Source organism: Humulus lupulus, chromosome 5, assembly GCF_963169125.1.
Source record: "Humulus lupulus chromosome 5, drHumLupu1.1, whole genome shotgun sequence".
Lineage (NCBI taxonomy): Eukaryota > Viridiplantae > Streptophyta > Magnoliopsida > Rosales > Cannabaceae > Humulus > Humulus lupulus.
The window spans coordinates 229,232,539-229,249,956 of record NC_084797.1 but is presented as its reverse complement, the minus strand read 5'-3'; the positions used below and the strand labels follow the sequence as shown (position 1 = coordinate 229,249,956).

Genomic DNA, 17,418 nt, shown 5'->3' with positions numbered 1-17,418 from the left:
TTGTTTGGTGTGTTGTCGATTTATTATTGTGTCAAATGTACCTTTCCACAGAAATCACGGAAAAGAAAAATTGGGCCGAACATTTGGGCCCAAATTCCTTCTTGTCCTGAAATTGCAGTGATGGTGGATCCCATCCAATTGGGGTTGCCATTCCTGGTAACTTAGCAGAAGCACGTGGCCCAGGTAGACCTGCCATATTGTCAGATTATGCAAAATATAATATAAAAAAGATATTTGATTCTATTAGTCCCTCAACTATACCATTTATTATAATTTAGTCTTTATAATTTCAATTTTAACAATTACGTTCCTAAAATTATTAATTTCTTGGCAATTAACCTGTTAACATCTGAATGTGTTTAGAAAGAAAAAAAAAGCTTAATATCTATAACTTTTTTTTAATTTATTTTTGTCATTATAGAGAGTTATGCACATTAAGAATTTTTTATTTATTTTGATATGAGGAGCTGGTTATTATGAAGGACTTGACTGTTAGAAAATATACCATTGAAGGACTTAATTGCTCAAATTAAAAATTTGAGGTCCAAACTGTAATAAATTGTATACTTCGGGAACCAACAACGCCAAATATCCTAAAAACATCCCACGGTTTCTGATACCATCCAACGCCTCCAATTGAAAGCTTATTACACACCTGATCCAACGGCTCAGAATTATTACTTTTATTCCACAATAATTTTATATATTTTTGTGCAAAAAAGGGTCTTTTTACTCTTTCATTATTATTGATTTTTTTTCTCATTTATTTTTTTAATAGTACGACGGGCTGAGCCAAAGGCAGGAAATTTTGAAGAACCCTATTTTTCGCTTTTGAGCTCGGAAAGTTCACCAAATCAATATGAAAGGAACGAAACGTTTCGCCGTGTCGGAATCCAAACCTGTTGCCGGTGCCACCAATGATTCTGTCGTTAAGTTTCTCTTCTCTTTATTTTTCGTTTTTTCAACATTATATTATTAATTATTTTTTTCTTCAGTAAATAGTAATGTAAATTCAGTTTGGTGATTCTCACTCTCTCTCTGGTTTTAAGTATTTACAATTTTTCTTTTATATAAGAAAATTAGTTTTGGTATCTATAGCAAAAAAAAAAAGTAGAAATTTTGAATTTCATTGGGGAACGAACGATACAGCTGAGCTCAATGCGCTAATGGGACTCAGTGTGAATGCTTATTTTTGTAGTTTTATATCTGGGTTTTCTTGCTCTTTAATAATTTGGGTTTTAGTGAAAGAAGGATATGAATACACGAATGTAGTAGACATACTACTGAGCTTAGTACAATTGTGAATTTGAAGAAGAGGATTTTGAAATTTTGTTATTGTGTTAGGTTAATCTTCAAAGTTTTCTTTATTGGGTAAGTACTATATAATTTAAGTAGAAATCTTGAACCCAATCTTCTAATTTGTTTAATTATGATAAATATATATATTTATGTGGTTTTGGGTTAGAAGCTATACAGGGAATAATATAAAGTTAGGAGTACTAACCGCCACAGAGGCACTCATACAGCGGGGGCACTGTGGAGTTGTATATAAGCTGGTCTTGTTAGTCTTTTACTTCAATGTCGACATTGGCTTGTCTGATTTTGATTATTTCTGGTTCTGGAGAATTAGATTACATGATTTTGGAATGTGTGAATGAGATTTACCAGTTGATAAGACGTATGCGGATAGTGTTAAGTCATTATGAGAGAATATTATAGCTGACGATCATTGTTTTTGTAAGACAGGAATAGAATGGATACGGGATAGAGTTGTTTCATCTTGCTGTGCGTATTTGACACTCACTTTTGTGAATATGTATTGGATTTATCTTTTTCTTTGTAGTACTAGTAGCTGATGTGTATTAATTTTTTTTGGCAAATGATGCAGTTCCGGAGTAAAAGAATAATTGTAGGATCTCCATTTGATGCTAACAAGACAGAGATATCTAACCAGCAATCAATGGCCACACCTTCTTTGAATTTAGAACGAGCTGAGTCGTCTCGGCAGCATGTGAGAGCTCTCAACACCCAATTTGCAAGGTTCTCATTTCTTCTGTTGATATTGTGATAATTCTCCCCTCATACAGTATTGTATTTATGTAGCATTCTAAAATTCATGACCAGATTTTGCTTGTTTTCTGCAATTGGGTTGACTTGCTTTGCAGTTTATTGAAGTTTTTCATACTTTTTTTCCATTTCTGTGTCTTTTCCAGTTGGGTGCAAACACAATTGAAAAACCACCCTGATGAACTATGGGAAGATGGTGCCCGGGACTACTTAGCTCATGCTTCAAGCATCATGGTAATTTGCTATGTTTTGTATAAGTGGAATGCTATGTTATTGGTTTAATGCTTTACCTTTTTTTATTGATGGGTTGGGAAAACTAGATTGAGAAATCAATTTATATTAGTATGATTTACACATGGTATTATTAGCAAGCTTCTTGATAAAGACAAATAGCATGCTATTCTTTTCTAGTTTTTGTTGTTAAGGATGAGAATGTTGGTTTTTTTTGGCTGGTTGATTTTAAATCTGCAAGTCTTCCAATAAATCCCTTAATCAAGTGTAGGTGATCATGTGTATGCATAATTAAGAACAAAATTGATGTTCACAGCGAACTAGGTACGAAGTCTTTTAGGTCATTATGATACATGTGGAGCAATTGATTTGCATATAGAAAGATGTTCTCATTTCACCCTTTTGTTTCAGGAGAAATTCACTGATGTTGTTTGCTGGCTCAAAGCAAATGCTGCGAAAGGAGAAGGTGCACCTGCAGAATTGCAGACTGCTGAAAAGAAAAATATACCAGAAACCAAGAATACTGAGAATAAATTATTTCAAGCGCAAACTGGGATTCCTCCTGTTGGAACAACAACAAGCTTTGGGGCTTCGTGGAGTTCTGGGACATTTTTCAACAATCAGAATTCAACAGGAGTAGTGCCCAACAGTCACAGATCTGGTTTGTTGTCAAGTAGTCGAAGCTCTGGAGGGTTCTCCAACAGTCAAGGTTCAGGGGTTTTCTCCAGCAGTCAAAGCTTTGGAATATTCTCCACCAGCCAAAGCTCAGGAGTATCCTTTAATAGCCAAAGCTCTGGAGTATCCTTTGATAGCCAAGGCTCAGGAATATCCTTCAATAGCCAAAGCTCGGGAGTATCCTTTAACAGCCAAGGCTCGGGAGTATCTTTCAATAGCCAAAGCTCGGGAGTATTCTCCAATAGCCAAAGCTCGGGAGTATCTTCCAATAGCCAAAACTCTGTATTATTTTCCAACAGCCAAAGCCCTGGGCTATTTTCCAGCAATCAAAGCTCTGGGCTATTTTCTAACAATCAAAGTTCTGGGCTATTCTCGAACAGTCAAAGCCCTGGATTATTCTCGAACAGTCAAAGCCCTGGGTTATTCTCTAGCAGTTCAAGCCCTGGGTTTTTCTCGAGCAGTCAAAGCCCTGTTTCCTTTGGTAAGTATGAGTCTAAAATTATGGTTAATTGTGCTTTGGATTTTATTTGTGGATTAGTAGCTCTTGCATTCATGAACTTAAAGCTCATTTGCGTGAGAAATGAAGTGATTAATGAAAAACATATCATGACCAAAAAAATTGTCCAATAGTTGTTGTTGACATCCTACGATGTTTGATTCATTTGCAGGAAATCAAAGTTTAGTTCCCACAACTTGTGATGCTTCAAATGATGTGGACGGTGGTAGGACACTTTTATTTTCTTTTAGTGATCTTTTTCTTGTTTTCGTGCTTTTCATTAATTATCCAATTTCTAATAAATTAGATGGGATAGTAAGTTTTTGAAGTAGGTGTTTCACTTTTAGCCTTTTTACATTTAATATAAGTTTGGTTTGGTAGGTCAAACATTGGACATGTTTTCCGTTGTTGCTAAGTAGATGTTGTCAGGTTGTCAATATATGCATTAATTTTGAATGCTCACTTTGACAATTTTAAAGCACGCGATGGACTGCTCTATATATGAAATGACTCAGATGAGCATGCTTATGCATTGTGTGTCGGGATTCAAGCCTAGAGTTTTCCCTCTTATACTGTAGGATTTAATATATTTAGGCAACTTGCATGCTGAATAAAATGACTTTCATATTTCCCAAAGGGCCTCTAGTTTCAACTCGAGCTTGATTAGTGGTTTTGGTGCTTCTGGGGCATCAAAAATATGTACATATATGTTTCTCAGGCATACCTTTTGACAATATTTATGTTCTTATGTATTCTGTCCTCTTTTTCTTTCAGAATAATTACATGTTTTATTTTTATGACAGATAATGAAGAGGCACCTAGCAGTCCGTCTCTGAAGAAGTCTGAAGAACAGGGTGTTGTTGTAGTCCATGAAGTCAAATGCAAACTTTATGTGAAGGTAATGACAGATAGACAATAATATGAGCTGCAAAATAAAAAGGCATCTGTTAATTTTGCTCTTAGCTGCATATTTATATTTTTGTCCAATATAAAATGATTATGCAACATTATTTATGTATTCCCTTTTTTAGTAGCATGGTGCAGTTAATGATTGCGCAAATATGTATCATCCTACAATTAATTTCTGTGCTAAGTCCAACAATTATTTGGAAAACTTGAATTTGTATCCGTCTAGACATGTTAATTTTCCCTTAAATAGTTTTTTGTTTCTGGTTTTCCTTTTCATGTATCCAGTCAAATGATCCAGCTGACAAAGATCCATGGAAAGATAAAGGCACAGGGCAGCTTTCTATCAAGTGCAAAGAGGGTGTTAGCAAGGGTACAAAAGAATCCAAACCAACCATTTTAGTTCGCAACGATGTATGTTTTCTTGCAAACATACTTTGCTTCCATCTAGTTTACAGCAATTGGCTTAATTAATAAGTTTTGTTTTTCATTTCAAAATCTTCTCTTTTAAGTTCTTGTTTCAAATTTGTGGGGGATTAAAGTGGTAAACAACTTGTACCAAGTTCCAACATCTTTTGAATTATCATTTGATCAAAGGAAAATGTGTAGGATTTGGGTAGATAAGATTGTTTAAGCTAGCTTGGACATTTTTTTCCCTTTCGGGTTCATGGTCTTTTTCCTTGTTCTCCCCACTTTGTTTGGGTTTCTTTCCCTGAAAGAGCTGTTAAAATCTTTAATCTTGATTAGGGAGAGCAGCCCTGACACATTTTTTTTCTTTCATTTACTCATGTATTTACTCAGGTAGGAAAATTGCTGCTTAATGCTTTAATATACCCGGGCATCAAGACGAATTCACAAAAGAATTCCATTGTCGCAATATTTCATACTGCAGTAAGTGATCTGTGAATATGCTTTTTAACTTTACTATAATGGTATTTTTGCTGCTGACAGACCACTATTACCATAATAATGGCCACTGTTTACCTTATATACCCTAAGATTCAAATATAAAAATAAAATAAAAACATGCTGAAATTTCATTAGAAAATTTAACAGACATGAACTTATTCCCTGGTTCCCAAATGTTTCGTTTTCAATCCTGAGGTCAGTACTTAACCCGTTGATGAACCTACAAAACTCTTTTAGGTCTATTTCTGTTGCCTTAAGTATTAAGGCCTAACAAGAAAGCCATTTATTTGACTGGGTTTAGATAACTAAATACCAACTGTTGCATAATATCATGTTCTGTAACTTGAGCCATGCTAACTATGATAAACAATCCTGTCGGTTTTTGCAGGGAGACGGTAGTGCAAATGATGGTGGTGATGTCGTGGCACGTACCTTCTTGATTAGATTGAAAACAGAAGATGATCGAAATAAACTAGCAACGGCAATCCAAGACTGCGCCCCTTCATCTTAAGAGTAGCTAATAAGCAACATCATATTTTGTTATTGCACCACCTTCAGCTTCAACAATGTACCAATAGGTAGCATGGATTTTGCACCATTAGTATGTTTATTGAATTTTTCAGAGAAGCTTCTTGTTAGCTTGCTCTTTCTAATGACCCCTCACCTCAGAAAGTAAAGGGTGCCTTCTTGATAAAAATTCTTGTATTGCTCAAGAGAGAAAAGCTCTACTAATTTTGTACCATAAGAGAATCATGTTAGTGATACTTTACAAGTCTATAATTTATACTCAAAGCCGGTTTAGAGTTTACATATTTATTAATGTATGTCGTTTTGAGGCATGTTCTTCTTGTCCAACTTATTATCATTCGGTCACTACAGTTAAACCATCTCTACCCATGTGAACTATTACTCCAAATTGTTAGTATAACAGAAAAAAATTGATCATTGAGCAATTAGACCAAATTTTACAAGGGTTATTAGCATGATTGTTTTTTGAAATTTTTGTGAATTGGCAAAGTGATCATTGGATTAGAGTAAGTTTAAAGACTAATGAAAATTTGTAAAGAATTCAAAAGGTAAAAAAAAAGTAACTACAAATTTAACAATATAAATTTATTGCCATAAATTCAATGTATCATTTTATTGCTATCTTTTCGACCCGACTTTTAGGCAAAATTTTAAGATAAATTGATTTACACTGTTAAATTTACTTTTATAGATTTCCCACCAACAAGCGTCTGTAGTCCAACGGTTAGGATAATTGCCTTCCAAGCAATAGACCCGGGTTCGACTCCCGGCAGACGCATTTATGAATTTTTTATTATTTTAAACTTTTATTTTTATGTTGCTTGAAATCGTTACAGAAACTCCATTCAAATCCCAGATGCCATTGCCGATGCTTTGAAAGAAAAGATTTATCAATAATCAGAATATGTTTAGTTTGAAGCCATGAGAAATTAGATATTGTAAAATTGCCTTACATTAGTAGACCAGTATACGTTATTTTCCATCAAAGAAAAGCATCATTACTGTAGCACACCCCTCGTACAAATCCAGGCAAACAAACACGCTTAAAACACCTAAGTTCAGCTCCTCAGGTTGAAGTAATTCTTCTCATCAACTCATTAGATAGATTCCAAAACAGTGTAAATATTTTTTCTTTTGTTTTTGTTGTGGCTGGCTGGCTTGGTCACATGCTCAACCCAATTAATCTTCTAGCAAACAAGTGATAATCTGAGGGACGGGGCGGTTGGAATATCCGTGCATGACGCCCAACGGATCACTGATTCTGTTACGATGAGATTAATCTGAGTAAACTCGCCGAGTCCAATTGTGTGATTTCTTTTGCTGTGAATACCTCCAACCTTTGTCCCACCAGGTCCTCCTCCTCGTCGAATTTCTTTACGCTCCATTTCTCCATCGCCACTACCATGCTTGATAGGCGAAAAATCAGGCTGTGCTATTACCTGGCACTTCTCCAAGTTTGATTCTGCATTTACAAAACAATACCAGCTATACATCAAGTTTATAACTTTATAGAGTTTTATAAAAGAAATCAACAGTCCGAATAAATAAGAATCACGAACCTGTAAATGTTACATCCAATGATGCCACGTCGGCTTCAAATCTTAATGAAATACCTCCTTGAACTAGAGTAGACATTGGACTGAAAAAGGTAAAGCTCGGCATTGATGAAATTGGAGAAGAAAACTCAGCTATACTTGATTCGTGGCAGCTGTTGAAAGAAAAACCTCCAGATGCAGAACAAGGAGTGCCATCATCCTCTATGAAAGAAGCAAAAGATGATCTGCAAGTGAATGCAGGTGATTGTTTTAATTTCCCATCACCAACTGTGCATGGTCTACCGTTGACTGCACATTCCTCTGTCCTGGAAATAAATGGAGTCGAAAAAGAACCACCACCCACTTCTAGTTCATCGCAAACTTCGTACTCCTGATCATATGTTTCTTGGGCAGCTTGAGTGCAGTGCTCCATCCATGAATGAGCTGCAAAGGATAGTAAGCTTATTAGGAGCAAAACTTGGAATAGGATAGGACACTTGTTGGTCTTTAAACATAAACACGCTAAAAAACAGCTTGGTTTTGAAATTTTAACCAAGTTGAAACGTATAAACCAGAATAGGCAAAGAACATAGGGAATTAAGTACACATCTGATTAATGAGACTTGTTAAACTGTTCAAATTGATGACTAGCATGAAAATTGTTTATAACTAGAAACTTCCCCTTAATGAAAATCATGAATATGACACGAACATATCAAAAAAAGCATTTCAGGGATGGCTTTGGTGGCTTAATAATAGGAGGTGTTTAGTTGACAGATCTTCAACATGTAGATAGTGTCAGTGACGAAGTTACGAGAACTTTTAACTGGTAATCTTCTATAGTTCACCTATTAAACTTTGATTGTTTACGAAATCTATAAAAGAATCACAAATTCACATTCTCCAACACCCCCCTCTACCCCAAAAAAAGATTACTTACCTAAAACTTGGTCAGCAGTGAGCCTTTTGGAAGGATCAACACAAAGCATTCCAGTGATGAGGTCCTTGGCAGAAGAGGATATGTGATCCCAAGAATTAGGAGGGAATCGAAGATCTGCAGCTCTCACTGCATCAAAAATTCGTGACTTAGTCTTCCCCCAAAAAGGGGGCATCCCGCTAAGAAGTATATACAAAATAACCCCAGCACTCCACACATCAGCAGCCTGGTTATAACCTCCCAAAAGTACCTCTGGGGCTATGTAAAAGGGACTTCCCACAGTTCCCTGCAATTTCTGCCCTGTGGACACATAAACATAGGTGATTATTATACATAAAATTGTGGAGGGATATTATTTAATTGTGTAACAGAAGAGGGGAGAAAGAGAGGAAGGCCAAAGTCTGCACCGGGTTTGCAGTAGGTAGCAAGGCCAAAGTCTGCCAACTTAATTGGTGAAGACAAGGATGTTGTGGCCAAAAGAATGTTTTCTGGTTTCAAATCTCTGTGAACAACACCATTCTCATGGCAAAACTTGACCACTTCCATCAAATGCTTAAAAATAACCCTTGCATTGTACTCTGAGAATCTCCCCTGCTTCTCGAGCCGGTGAAAAAGCTCCCCTCCAGCACATAATTCCATTAATAAATGCACATAATTCTCCTCTTCATAAACTGCCTTGAGATTCACAACATTAGGATGGGTTGATAACCTAGTCATTATTTCAATCTCAAGCTTAACACTACGCATATCATCGGCTGTGACCAATCTATCTTTGGCAATAGACTTGCATGCCAACACCTCACCTGTAAACCTATCTGAGCATGCCCTGATGACACCAAACTGCCCCCATCCCAATTGTTCACCTAGAATGTACTTATCTTTCAAATTTGATACGCGGGTTGTGTCCATAATTGTCTCACCGAGGTTTGCCACTTTGTAACAGTTGCAGAACTGAGTTGAAAGCTGCCTAATTCTGTCACTCTTGGCTATTTCCATACCAAAATAACTCAATTGAACTCTTAGAACAAAACCAACAAATATGTAACCTTTTAATTCCAAACTCCTTATTGCATCATCACCAGACTCTCCTACTATCTTCTTTTAATTGGATCAGTCATAAATAAAATTCCCCCTTTAAGAAACCTGTATGCTTAATGAAATTCACTCATCTTTGATATACTTTCACCAAGACCAACATGAAGACAAGCTATAACTTTAGCCTCAGCATCAATCTCCTGGTGCACACAACATAACTTTTCCAAATTTTAGACAACTTGCTTAAATCTCAGGGTTCTGGGTTTTGAGCTCTTCTTTCTAGCTGTTGACCATAGCCCAAAAAAAAAAAAAGTAGCTTTAAAACTTAGATGTAGAATAAAGACAACATTATTTCAAACTCAAAGTCAAAACCTTGACAATTCGAAAACTAAGTTCGATTTCCTGTCAACCAGTACCATGAAAGCCCCTCAAAAATAAAACAAATAAGCAATTACCCAGATATGAGCATAAATCTAGAAACTGAAAGAACCAAAATTCAGCATAAAAGCTAGCAAAACCCATAACCAGAGAAGAAATATTTAAAGGGTATATTTTTCCCAGTGAGAAGAAAAAAAACACATAAAAAGAAGTCACATTTTTAGAGTTGTGAGCAGTACGAGAAACTGACCTTTTCATAGAAGTAGTGGAGAAGAAGAAGAAGCCCACCATGGCAAAGCTTCTCAACGCAAACCCAGTCCCAGTCATTGGCTTCTCACCTGTTCAAAATGCTGTCTTTCACATTCTCTTTTTATGTAACCGGGAACCGGGAATGCCCGTTGCTTCTAATTTTATATTATATATATATAAAAAAAACAAAATAAAACAAATTTGAGGTATTTGAAAGAAGGAAAAAAAATGTGGTTAAAAAAATAGCAACAAAATTAAAAATCTCAAAGATGTTATTATATCGTATAAACAATTTGTTTTGTTAATTTCGATATTAAATTTCTTTGTGTTAAATGGAAATGATTTTATTTTGTGTCATCTTATTTTATTTAAAATAATAGTAATAAATCTCTATCGAAAACTTAATTAAAAAAAATCATTATGTTTAAAAATAAAACCTAAAAATGTTTTGTAATTTTTGGATGTGACCCTTTATGAATAATACATGTACTTATTTTTAATGAATTAAATAAAGTTGGATGGTACATGTGCACAATAAAGTTACAACCTCACCACATGAATTGCCAAGTGTCTATAATAAGGGGCCAATTATGGTGATTTCAACTATCAAAATTTGGAGTTGGTAAATGACATAAATATCCTTTATATGGGCAGGTCCCCATTTGATTACTCTCACCTACAACTGGGAACAATATTACTACTAGTATCAAAGGAAAGTTCTATGAATAATTTATTATTATTCTCTTCTATATAAAAAAAATTAAATGAGAAAATAAATAAAACAGAATATTTGGGGTATAGAATATATGGGTCATTGGGCCGGGGCCCATGAACCAATGGGCAGATGGGGTATGATTCGTATGATTGTGTCACCATTGACACCTTTAATTCTTAATTTCTCATCATCATGGCCGAAGTGAACTGGAGGTGACACAGATCAGATCATGTGGGTCTTCGCCACGTGGATAAGTACAAGTGGCTATGAGAAGAAGTAGATGGGGGTGGGCCCCAAATGTGAGCAAAAATGGGTTTCAATTCAAGGCCCATAATAAACAAGGGGAATTTTTGTTGGTTGTATATGCATATCCCAGCTATGTTGTTTATCTATACCCCAATCGGAACTTATAATATTATTATATAATAAGTATACTTTTTAAATATTCTAATTTCGTTTCTTTAAAGTGTTGACAATTGACTCTTGCAATCTAATTCCAGTCTAAGCCCAAAAAAAGAAAGAAATCAACTCATTATTTGGTTGGTTTCGACATATTCTAATATTCTATGGTTAATTTTGACCATGAATAAACCATCATCAAAAAGTTAGTGAACAAAATATATTTCTATTCTGTTTTATTTTATGATTGTTGCAAGAAGAAACCACATGTCATGTCAAGAAAATATAAGTATGAATTAAAATCTTGACATTTCCGCAATGATATTATTTTAAAATGAGAATGAAGATAATGAGAATTTTTTAAAACTTTTATTATTATTAATAAGTAATAAATAATGAAAACAACATTTGACTTGTATCCTAAGATACAAAGCAAATAATGTAATTACTAATTTAAAATCATTAAATGATTTTTGGGCGTGGGGTAGAGGACAAATTAAAAATGGAATAATAATAATAATAATAATGATGAAGATTAGTACATCACCGTTTTTTACATTAGTGTTGGCTTGTTACGACCTTTTTTTTAAGGAATAAATAAAAGTTCGACAGTCTAATATAGATTAGAAAAGGTCATAATGATTAATTTATAAATATCATAAAGATGAGAACCCATACATACATATGTTAACAAAGTATTTACAAGGTAAAATACTCAAGAAGATAATCCCAACTAAATATTCACGCACACAAAAATAAAAAACAATCTCAAAGTGAAAGACCCTAACACCATACCATAACAATATGCAATTAAAGATAAGGATTGAAACTTACTAGTGCCAAAAGCAAAAACTATCATCGAAAGTGGGTTAAAAAACATCATTATTATATATAAACAAAGTTAACACTAAGAGACTAGTACAACAACAAATAATAATAAAAAAAACACACACATAGAAACATAGAATGTGGTAAGCAAGCACTCAAAGAGTAGCGGACGACTCTCTAAAGCTAGCTACCACCCAAGCCCCCTAAAAAACAACTAATGTTAAATCTATAATCTATTAATAGGAGAGGTTCTCTTTTGTTTTGGAAAATTCACAAAAATACAATTTTATAAAATAAAAAATTGAAAATACGAAATTTGGAAAAAAATTACAAAAATACGAAGTAACACACTTGTAAATATGAAGGTTTTTTTTTTTGTAAAACAAAGTTTACAAATTTATAACAATATAGTTTTTTTGTAATTTTTCCTCTTGTTTTTCTTTTGTCCTTCCCCAACAATAATAAGTGCCCTACCCAACATCTACCATTTTTTTATTATTATTAGTTGGTTTTTTTAATTTTAAATTAAAAAATCAATGAAAGAGGACTAAATTTTTTATATATGAATTTTGATATAATTTTGGGATTTTTTTAAAACTACCCATGTTTATCCTTCATTAACTATAAATATCAACATATTTTATTTTTATAATTAATACCCACAATTTGAGACAAAGTGACTAAAATACATTAGTTTATGATTTTAGACTTGCAGTTTACATTGATAAACGTGTGATTTATATTTTTAACTTGTAGTTTACATTTCAAACCCTTGTAATTTGAAAAACTAAATCTAGATACTACATGCAATTTCTTCTACAGTTTTAGTTTATATAATAAATTTATTTTGTATATAAATACACTTTTTTTTTGCAAGTGAGCCGTATTCCGGAGCCGTAAGATTAGCCCAGAGACTACACTTTCTTAGGCCCAATAAAATAATTTTGTCAAAAATACCACAAATAAGTGGTTTGGTATGAAATAATATTAGTACGAGAATATAAACAAATATTTATTTTATTGTTTGGTAGCATATCTATGATTTTTATTTTTTTTAATATCAAGAAAGTGATAATATTTAATATTGACTTTACTCTTTGTGTAGTTAAAATTAACAGCATCCCAACATATAACTTTGACTTCCCCGTGACTTTTCAATGAAAAATTGTATATTTAATTATCAAGACATTGATTAGAGTACTAGATACAAGTACAATGCACTTGATTAATTTTATTTATATAATTTATTAATTATATTTATTAATTTGTATTATTGTTATAGAAATATTTTAAATAAATATAAACAATATTATATATAAAAAATAATAGGATAAACATATTAAATGAAATATTAAACCAAAATTCTATTTGTGATTTTTAAAAAAATATATATAATATGATAATATTTTTAAACATAAATGATAATTTTTTTAATAAAAATTAAGATTATGTATTACATATTATTATTATAATAAGAGAAATTTGTGAAAATGACTTATTTTTTTAAGTAATTTTGCACTTTGACCTAGTTTTGATAATTTTTTACAAAATGACATCTGTCTAAATATCTAGTCTTGTATTATATATTATTATAATAATGATATTTTATAACATTTGAATTTGAATTTGAATTTATATTAATATAATTATTATATATGTAGTCTTATATTAAATATTATTATAATAATAATATTTTATAATATTTAAATTTATATTAATATAATTGATAAATATCTATTTTTAAGTTAGTTTTAAATGTACATTTCGTTAAATATTTAGAATATTCTGTTAAAATTAACAAAACAAACCGTTAAAACAAAAAATTTCCATAATCTACACACTTATTATATAGAAAAGATGTCGGAGCATTCCAAAAGGATAAGGGGAAAAAATAAAAGCGTATAAGAGCAGTCCCAAATATGTAAAAAATTTAGCTAAAAGACTTAAAATCATATTCTCCATAAGATATAGCTAAGCCTCAACCTTGAATGTATATATTATCTTAGTTATTTATTTTTACCTTTTTTCCTTTCTCTCTCATTAGCTATTTGTTTTTTTTTTCATTTTCAATTTTTTTTACTTTAACTAATAAATAATTGTTATAAATATAATATTTAAATTATGTAAAAAAAAATATAGAGTAACTGATATATGGTGTAATGTATAAGTGTGAGGTAAAATAGAACAAGTGAGGTTTTAGTGAGATATTTTGATAAATAGAGTATATCATTCATTGAGAGTGTTCTAAGAGTATCTCTAATAGAGTGTGAAATTAGTGATGCATTCATAAAATATAGCATAATTTACAAAAAAATTATTCCAATAATGTGCCAAAAGTTGTGCCAAATTTGGCACATGCTAAAAGTTTGACCAAACATGTGCCAAATTTGGCAATCAATATAGCATAATGCATATTTTCCATTGTCATTTTTATTATTTTATTATTATTTTTATCAATCAACATTAAATGATAGACTTTTAACCTTATTATTTTGTATATTTTCAATAAATATCATATGAGCATTAATGGAATATTAATTTTTGCATCAACTTTTACAATTGTGCATTGGAGCATAGTGCTTGTACGTCCCGAAATTCAGTACGAGTCTTTTAGACAGCTCGGATACAGCTGTCTAGCCAAGAACTATAATAGATGATCCACAAGTTCACATTTCCTCTGTAAAGACAGTGCGATTCCCCAGGTAAATAGCACGAGCTTATGGGTACAAAGCAATAAATACGAGCTAGGAACCCTAATGAAGCATGGCATCCGAGACACGAGCTGATGCTACGCTCTTCTCGAGGTACGCTAATGCTCTGCCATGTCCATGGATCTTTATAAACCTGGATATGTTATGTAAACGTGCGTGATCAGACATCATATGTCCGTTTATCCCTGAATTCCCGGACACGTAATATAATCGTGCATGATCAGACATCACATGTCTAATTATGCCAGATGATCCATAATCGGTTTTACCTAATGATTAGACCATACCTTAATTTAAAGTGTAATATTCGTCATTAGTGCGAGACAAGTCATGTAAGGATTTGGTATTCACGTGATGACCCTAACGCCTACCCTGGGATTGTTTTTCTATAAATACCAAGACCTTGGATAGGGGGAGGGGGTGGAGTTTTTCCTGTATTGCAAATACTCTGTCAAAATATAGAGAGATTTACAGTAATAATACAGACTCCTGGACTAAGGGATTTTAACATCCGAACCACGTAAAAAGGAACGAGTGTTCTTGATATTTAGTTTCCATCATTTTTAAGTATCATTTTCTTATTACGGTTTATCATTAAGCATTAATCTATCCCAGCTATTTACGTAATTCACTGTTGGTGAAAAACCGCATCAACAGTTTGGTGCTTTCATTGAGAGCTGCAGATTAGTGCTATTGTGAAAGATTCAGGTCAAAGTTTATCATGGTGGTTACTCACTCAAGACATGGTAATGAGACGGATTAGCTTGGTGGGCAAGAGGCTCACCATACTACTGTTTCCGATGAACAAAGCCCTAAAGTTCAGCAGCTGTGGGGAAAGCAACCGATGGGCCACGGCGACACTGGGAGTTCAATGTCATTACCGCCGAATCCAAACTCAGATTAATTGACTGGGGTAGAGTTGGAAAACATGTAGTTAAAGAGCCATTTAGCAAAAGCTAACAAACAAATTGAGGAGGTTTTGGCTCGGCTACCCGCTCTTGCAACTGACGTTAATGTCGGAAAGAGGCAAGGTGGGACCCATAAGTCCCATCGGGATAGGCAACCCAGGCCAAGTCGGTCGGTTAGGACCTCGACCCCGAGTTCTACGCCCATGGCACAAGATCACCAAGAAATCCAGTTTGATGGCTTTCCCAGGGATCATCGGCAAATAAACCGGTTGGTTAGAACCTCGACCCTGAGTTCAGTAGCACCGTCAAATGCACCTGGAAATGCCCACAGCAACCCATGAAGAAGGCCTAGGGAAAACTCGCAAAGACGACATGTTCCAATCGACCTTCCTGTGCCACGATCAGATCGCCAGACACAGAGAGTCGGAAATGGCGGAGTAGAGCGACCGCAGACTAATTTGGTCCGACCTAGTGGGACTAGGATTGCCTCGCCAATTAGACATCCCTCGTCGCCCATAAGGCATCCAACACCACCTCGTTCCGCTTGAAACGTTCCTACCTATGGGGAAAACAGGAGGAATCCCCCTCCCGCTACCCCTACCTATGCCCCACAAGCACACGGAAATGTCCCAGGTCCTCATCCTCAACCACAAGCTCTAAGTTTCTCTAATGGAAGTTATTGGATGGAGGGTCGTCGAAGTGGTAGAACCGGTGCATATTTGAGAAATCAGATGAGTTCGGCACAGAGCCCTCAAGTTGATCCATAGACCGATCTACGAGATCGCCTGAATTCACAAAGAAGAAATCCAGCTCGCAATGGAGTCAGTGGCACTCATCACGAGGGAAGTCCTTCCGAAGTACGTGATAACGGGAACGTCCCACCAAACCAAGCTCAAGCTTGGAGGGACAATAACCCGCCAAACGTGTACGACCAAATGGGAGCTATTGAACAGCCCTAGGGAACTAAGGACCAAACCCTTGAGAGGTTAGCCCAAATGGAGGAGCTGATGAAAAGACTTATATCAGAGATGGAAAAAGACGAATATGACTCAGGGGATGAGCTCGAGCTTTTCGCTCCCAACATCGCAGCAACAACATACTCGCCAAGTTTCAGGATGCCCCATTTATCAAAATTCGATGGAGATGGAGATCCGTCCGACCACTTGGGAATGTTCAATACCCCGATGATGGCCCACAATATCGGACCTGAATTGAGGTGCCTGGTATCCCCTTCGACTCTGGTCAAACCAGCTAGGAAATGGTTCAAGCAATACAAAAAGCATTCTATCAGCTCGTGGAAGAGTTTCTCCGCTGACTTCAAGAGGGCATTCTGGGCATCTCAGGCAGCTCGCATCAAGGCAGACTCCCTTGTGAATGTAAAGCAGCAGCCCGGAGATCCCCTGAAAGCATACTTGAGTAGATTCACCAATATTGATGCGCGAGCTAGAGACATAGACGAAAGTTCTAGGCTTATGGCGATAAGAACAGGAATCCTTGTTGGGGGCGACCTATGGAAGGAAATCCAAAGAAAGGGCGTCAACACCATGGATGAGTTCCTGAACAGGGCTCAAAGGTGGATCAACTTGGAAGAGGCACGAGCTTCGGTTGCAGGAACCAGCCAAGTCCCTGCCCAACCTGTTGGAGCGGTAACGGACGTTGCAGCCATGACTCAAACCTTTACCCAGAATAACTAATGGGGAGGTACCAAGAGGAAGGGAAATGGTGAGGGTGGCCAGAATGGTTCAAATAAAAACAAGCCCGTGGAGAAGTTCAAACCGATCTATGCGACTTATGCCGACCCCACGTGTAACATCCCAAATTTCCTAATGTGGCTTAGTGCCTGGATTAGGGGCTTGGGAGGCAATAATTAAGTTATTATATATGAATTATATTATAATATAATTATGTTAG

General features: G+C 34.9%; 2 protein-coding genes and 1 non-coding gene across 4 annotated transcripts; 2 read left to right on the top strand and 1 right to left on the bottom strand.

Annotated features, from left to right (window-relative positions):
- The first annotated feature begins 751 nt into the window (after positions 1-751).
- Positions 752-6,123, top strand: LOC133778316 (nucleoporin NUP100/NSP100). 2 transcript variants are annotated; one of them, XM_062218205.1, is made up of 10 exons: positions 776-928; positions 1,747-1,785; positions 1,889-2,040; positions 2,214-2,301; positions 2,710-3,454; positions 3,642-3,695; positions 4,273-4,367; positions 4,664-4,789; positions 5,177-5,266; positions 5,673-6,123. In XM_062218205.1, the coding sequence occupies exons 3-10, from the start codon at positions 1,961-1,963 to the stop codon at positions 5,793-5,795; spliced, it is 1,401 nt and encodes a 466-aa protein (XP_062074189.1). In that variant the 5' UTR covers positions 776-928; positions 1,747-1,785; positions 1,889-1,960; the 3' UTR covers positions 5,796-6,123. The 2 variants fall into 2 exon arrangements, with proteins under 2 accessions (XP_062074188.1, XP_062074189.1); XM_062218204.1 differs by lacking the exon at positions 1,747-1,785 and having other exon boundaries at positions 752-928.
- A 395-nt stretch (positions 6,124-6,518) lies between these two features.
- TRNAG-UCC (transfer RNA glycine (anticodon UCC)) lies at positions 6,519-6,590 on the top strand. Its single transcript has one exon. It is a non-coding gene; the product is annotated as a tRNA-Gly (tRNA).
- Positions 6,591-6,684: 94 nt separating this feature from the next.
- Positions 6,685-10,078, bottom strand: LOC133778315 (calcium-dependent protein kinase 26). The gene is made up of 5 exons (XM_062218203.1): positions 9,948-10,078; positions 8,692-9,602; positions 8,288-8,584; positions 7,372-7,791; positions 6,685-7,274 (listed from the first exon to the last, which is right to left on the bottom strand). The coding sequence occupies exons 2-5, from the start codon at positions 9,278-9,280 to the stop codon at positions 7,000-7,002; spliced, it is 1,581 nt and encodes a 526-aa protein (XP_062074187.1). The 5' UTR covers positions 9,281-9,602; positions 9,948-10,078; the 3' UTR covers positions 6,685-6,999.
- Between the last annotated feature and the right edge of the window lie 7,340 nt (positions 10,079-17,418).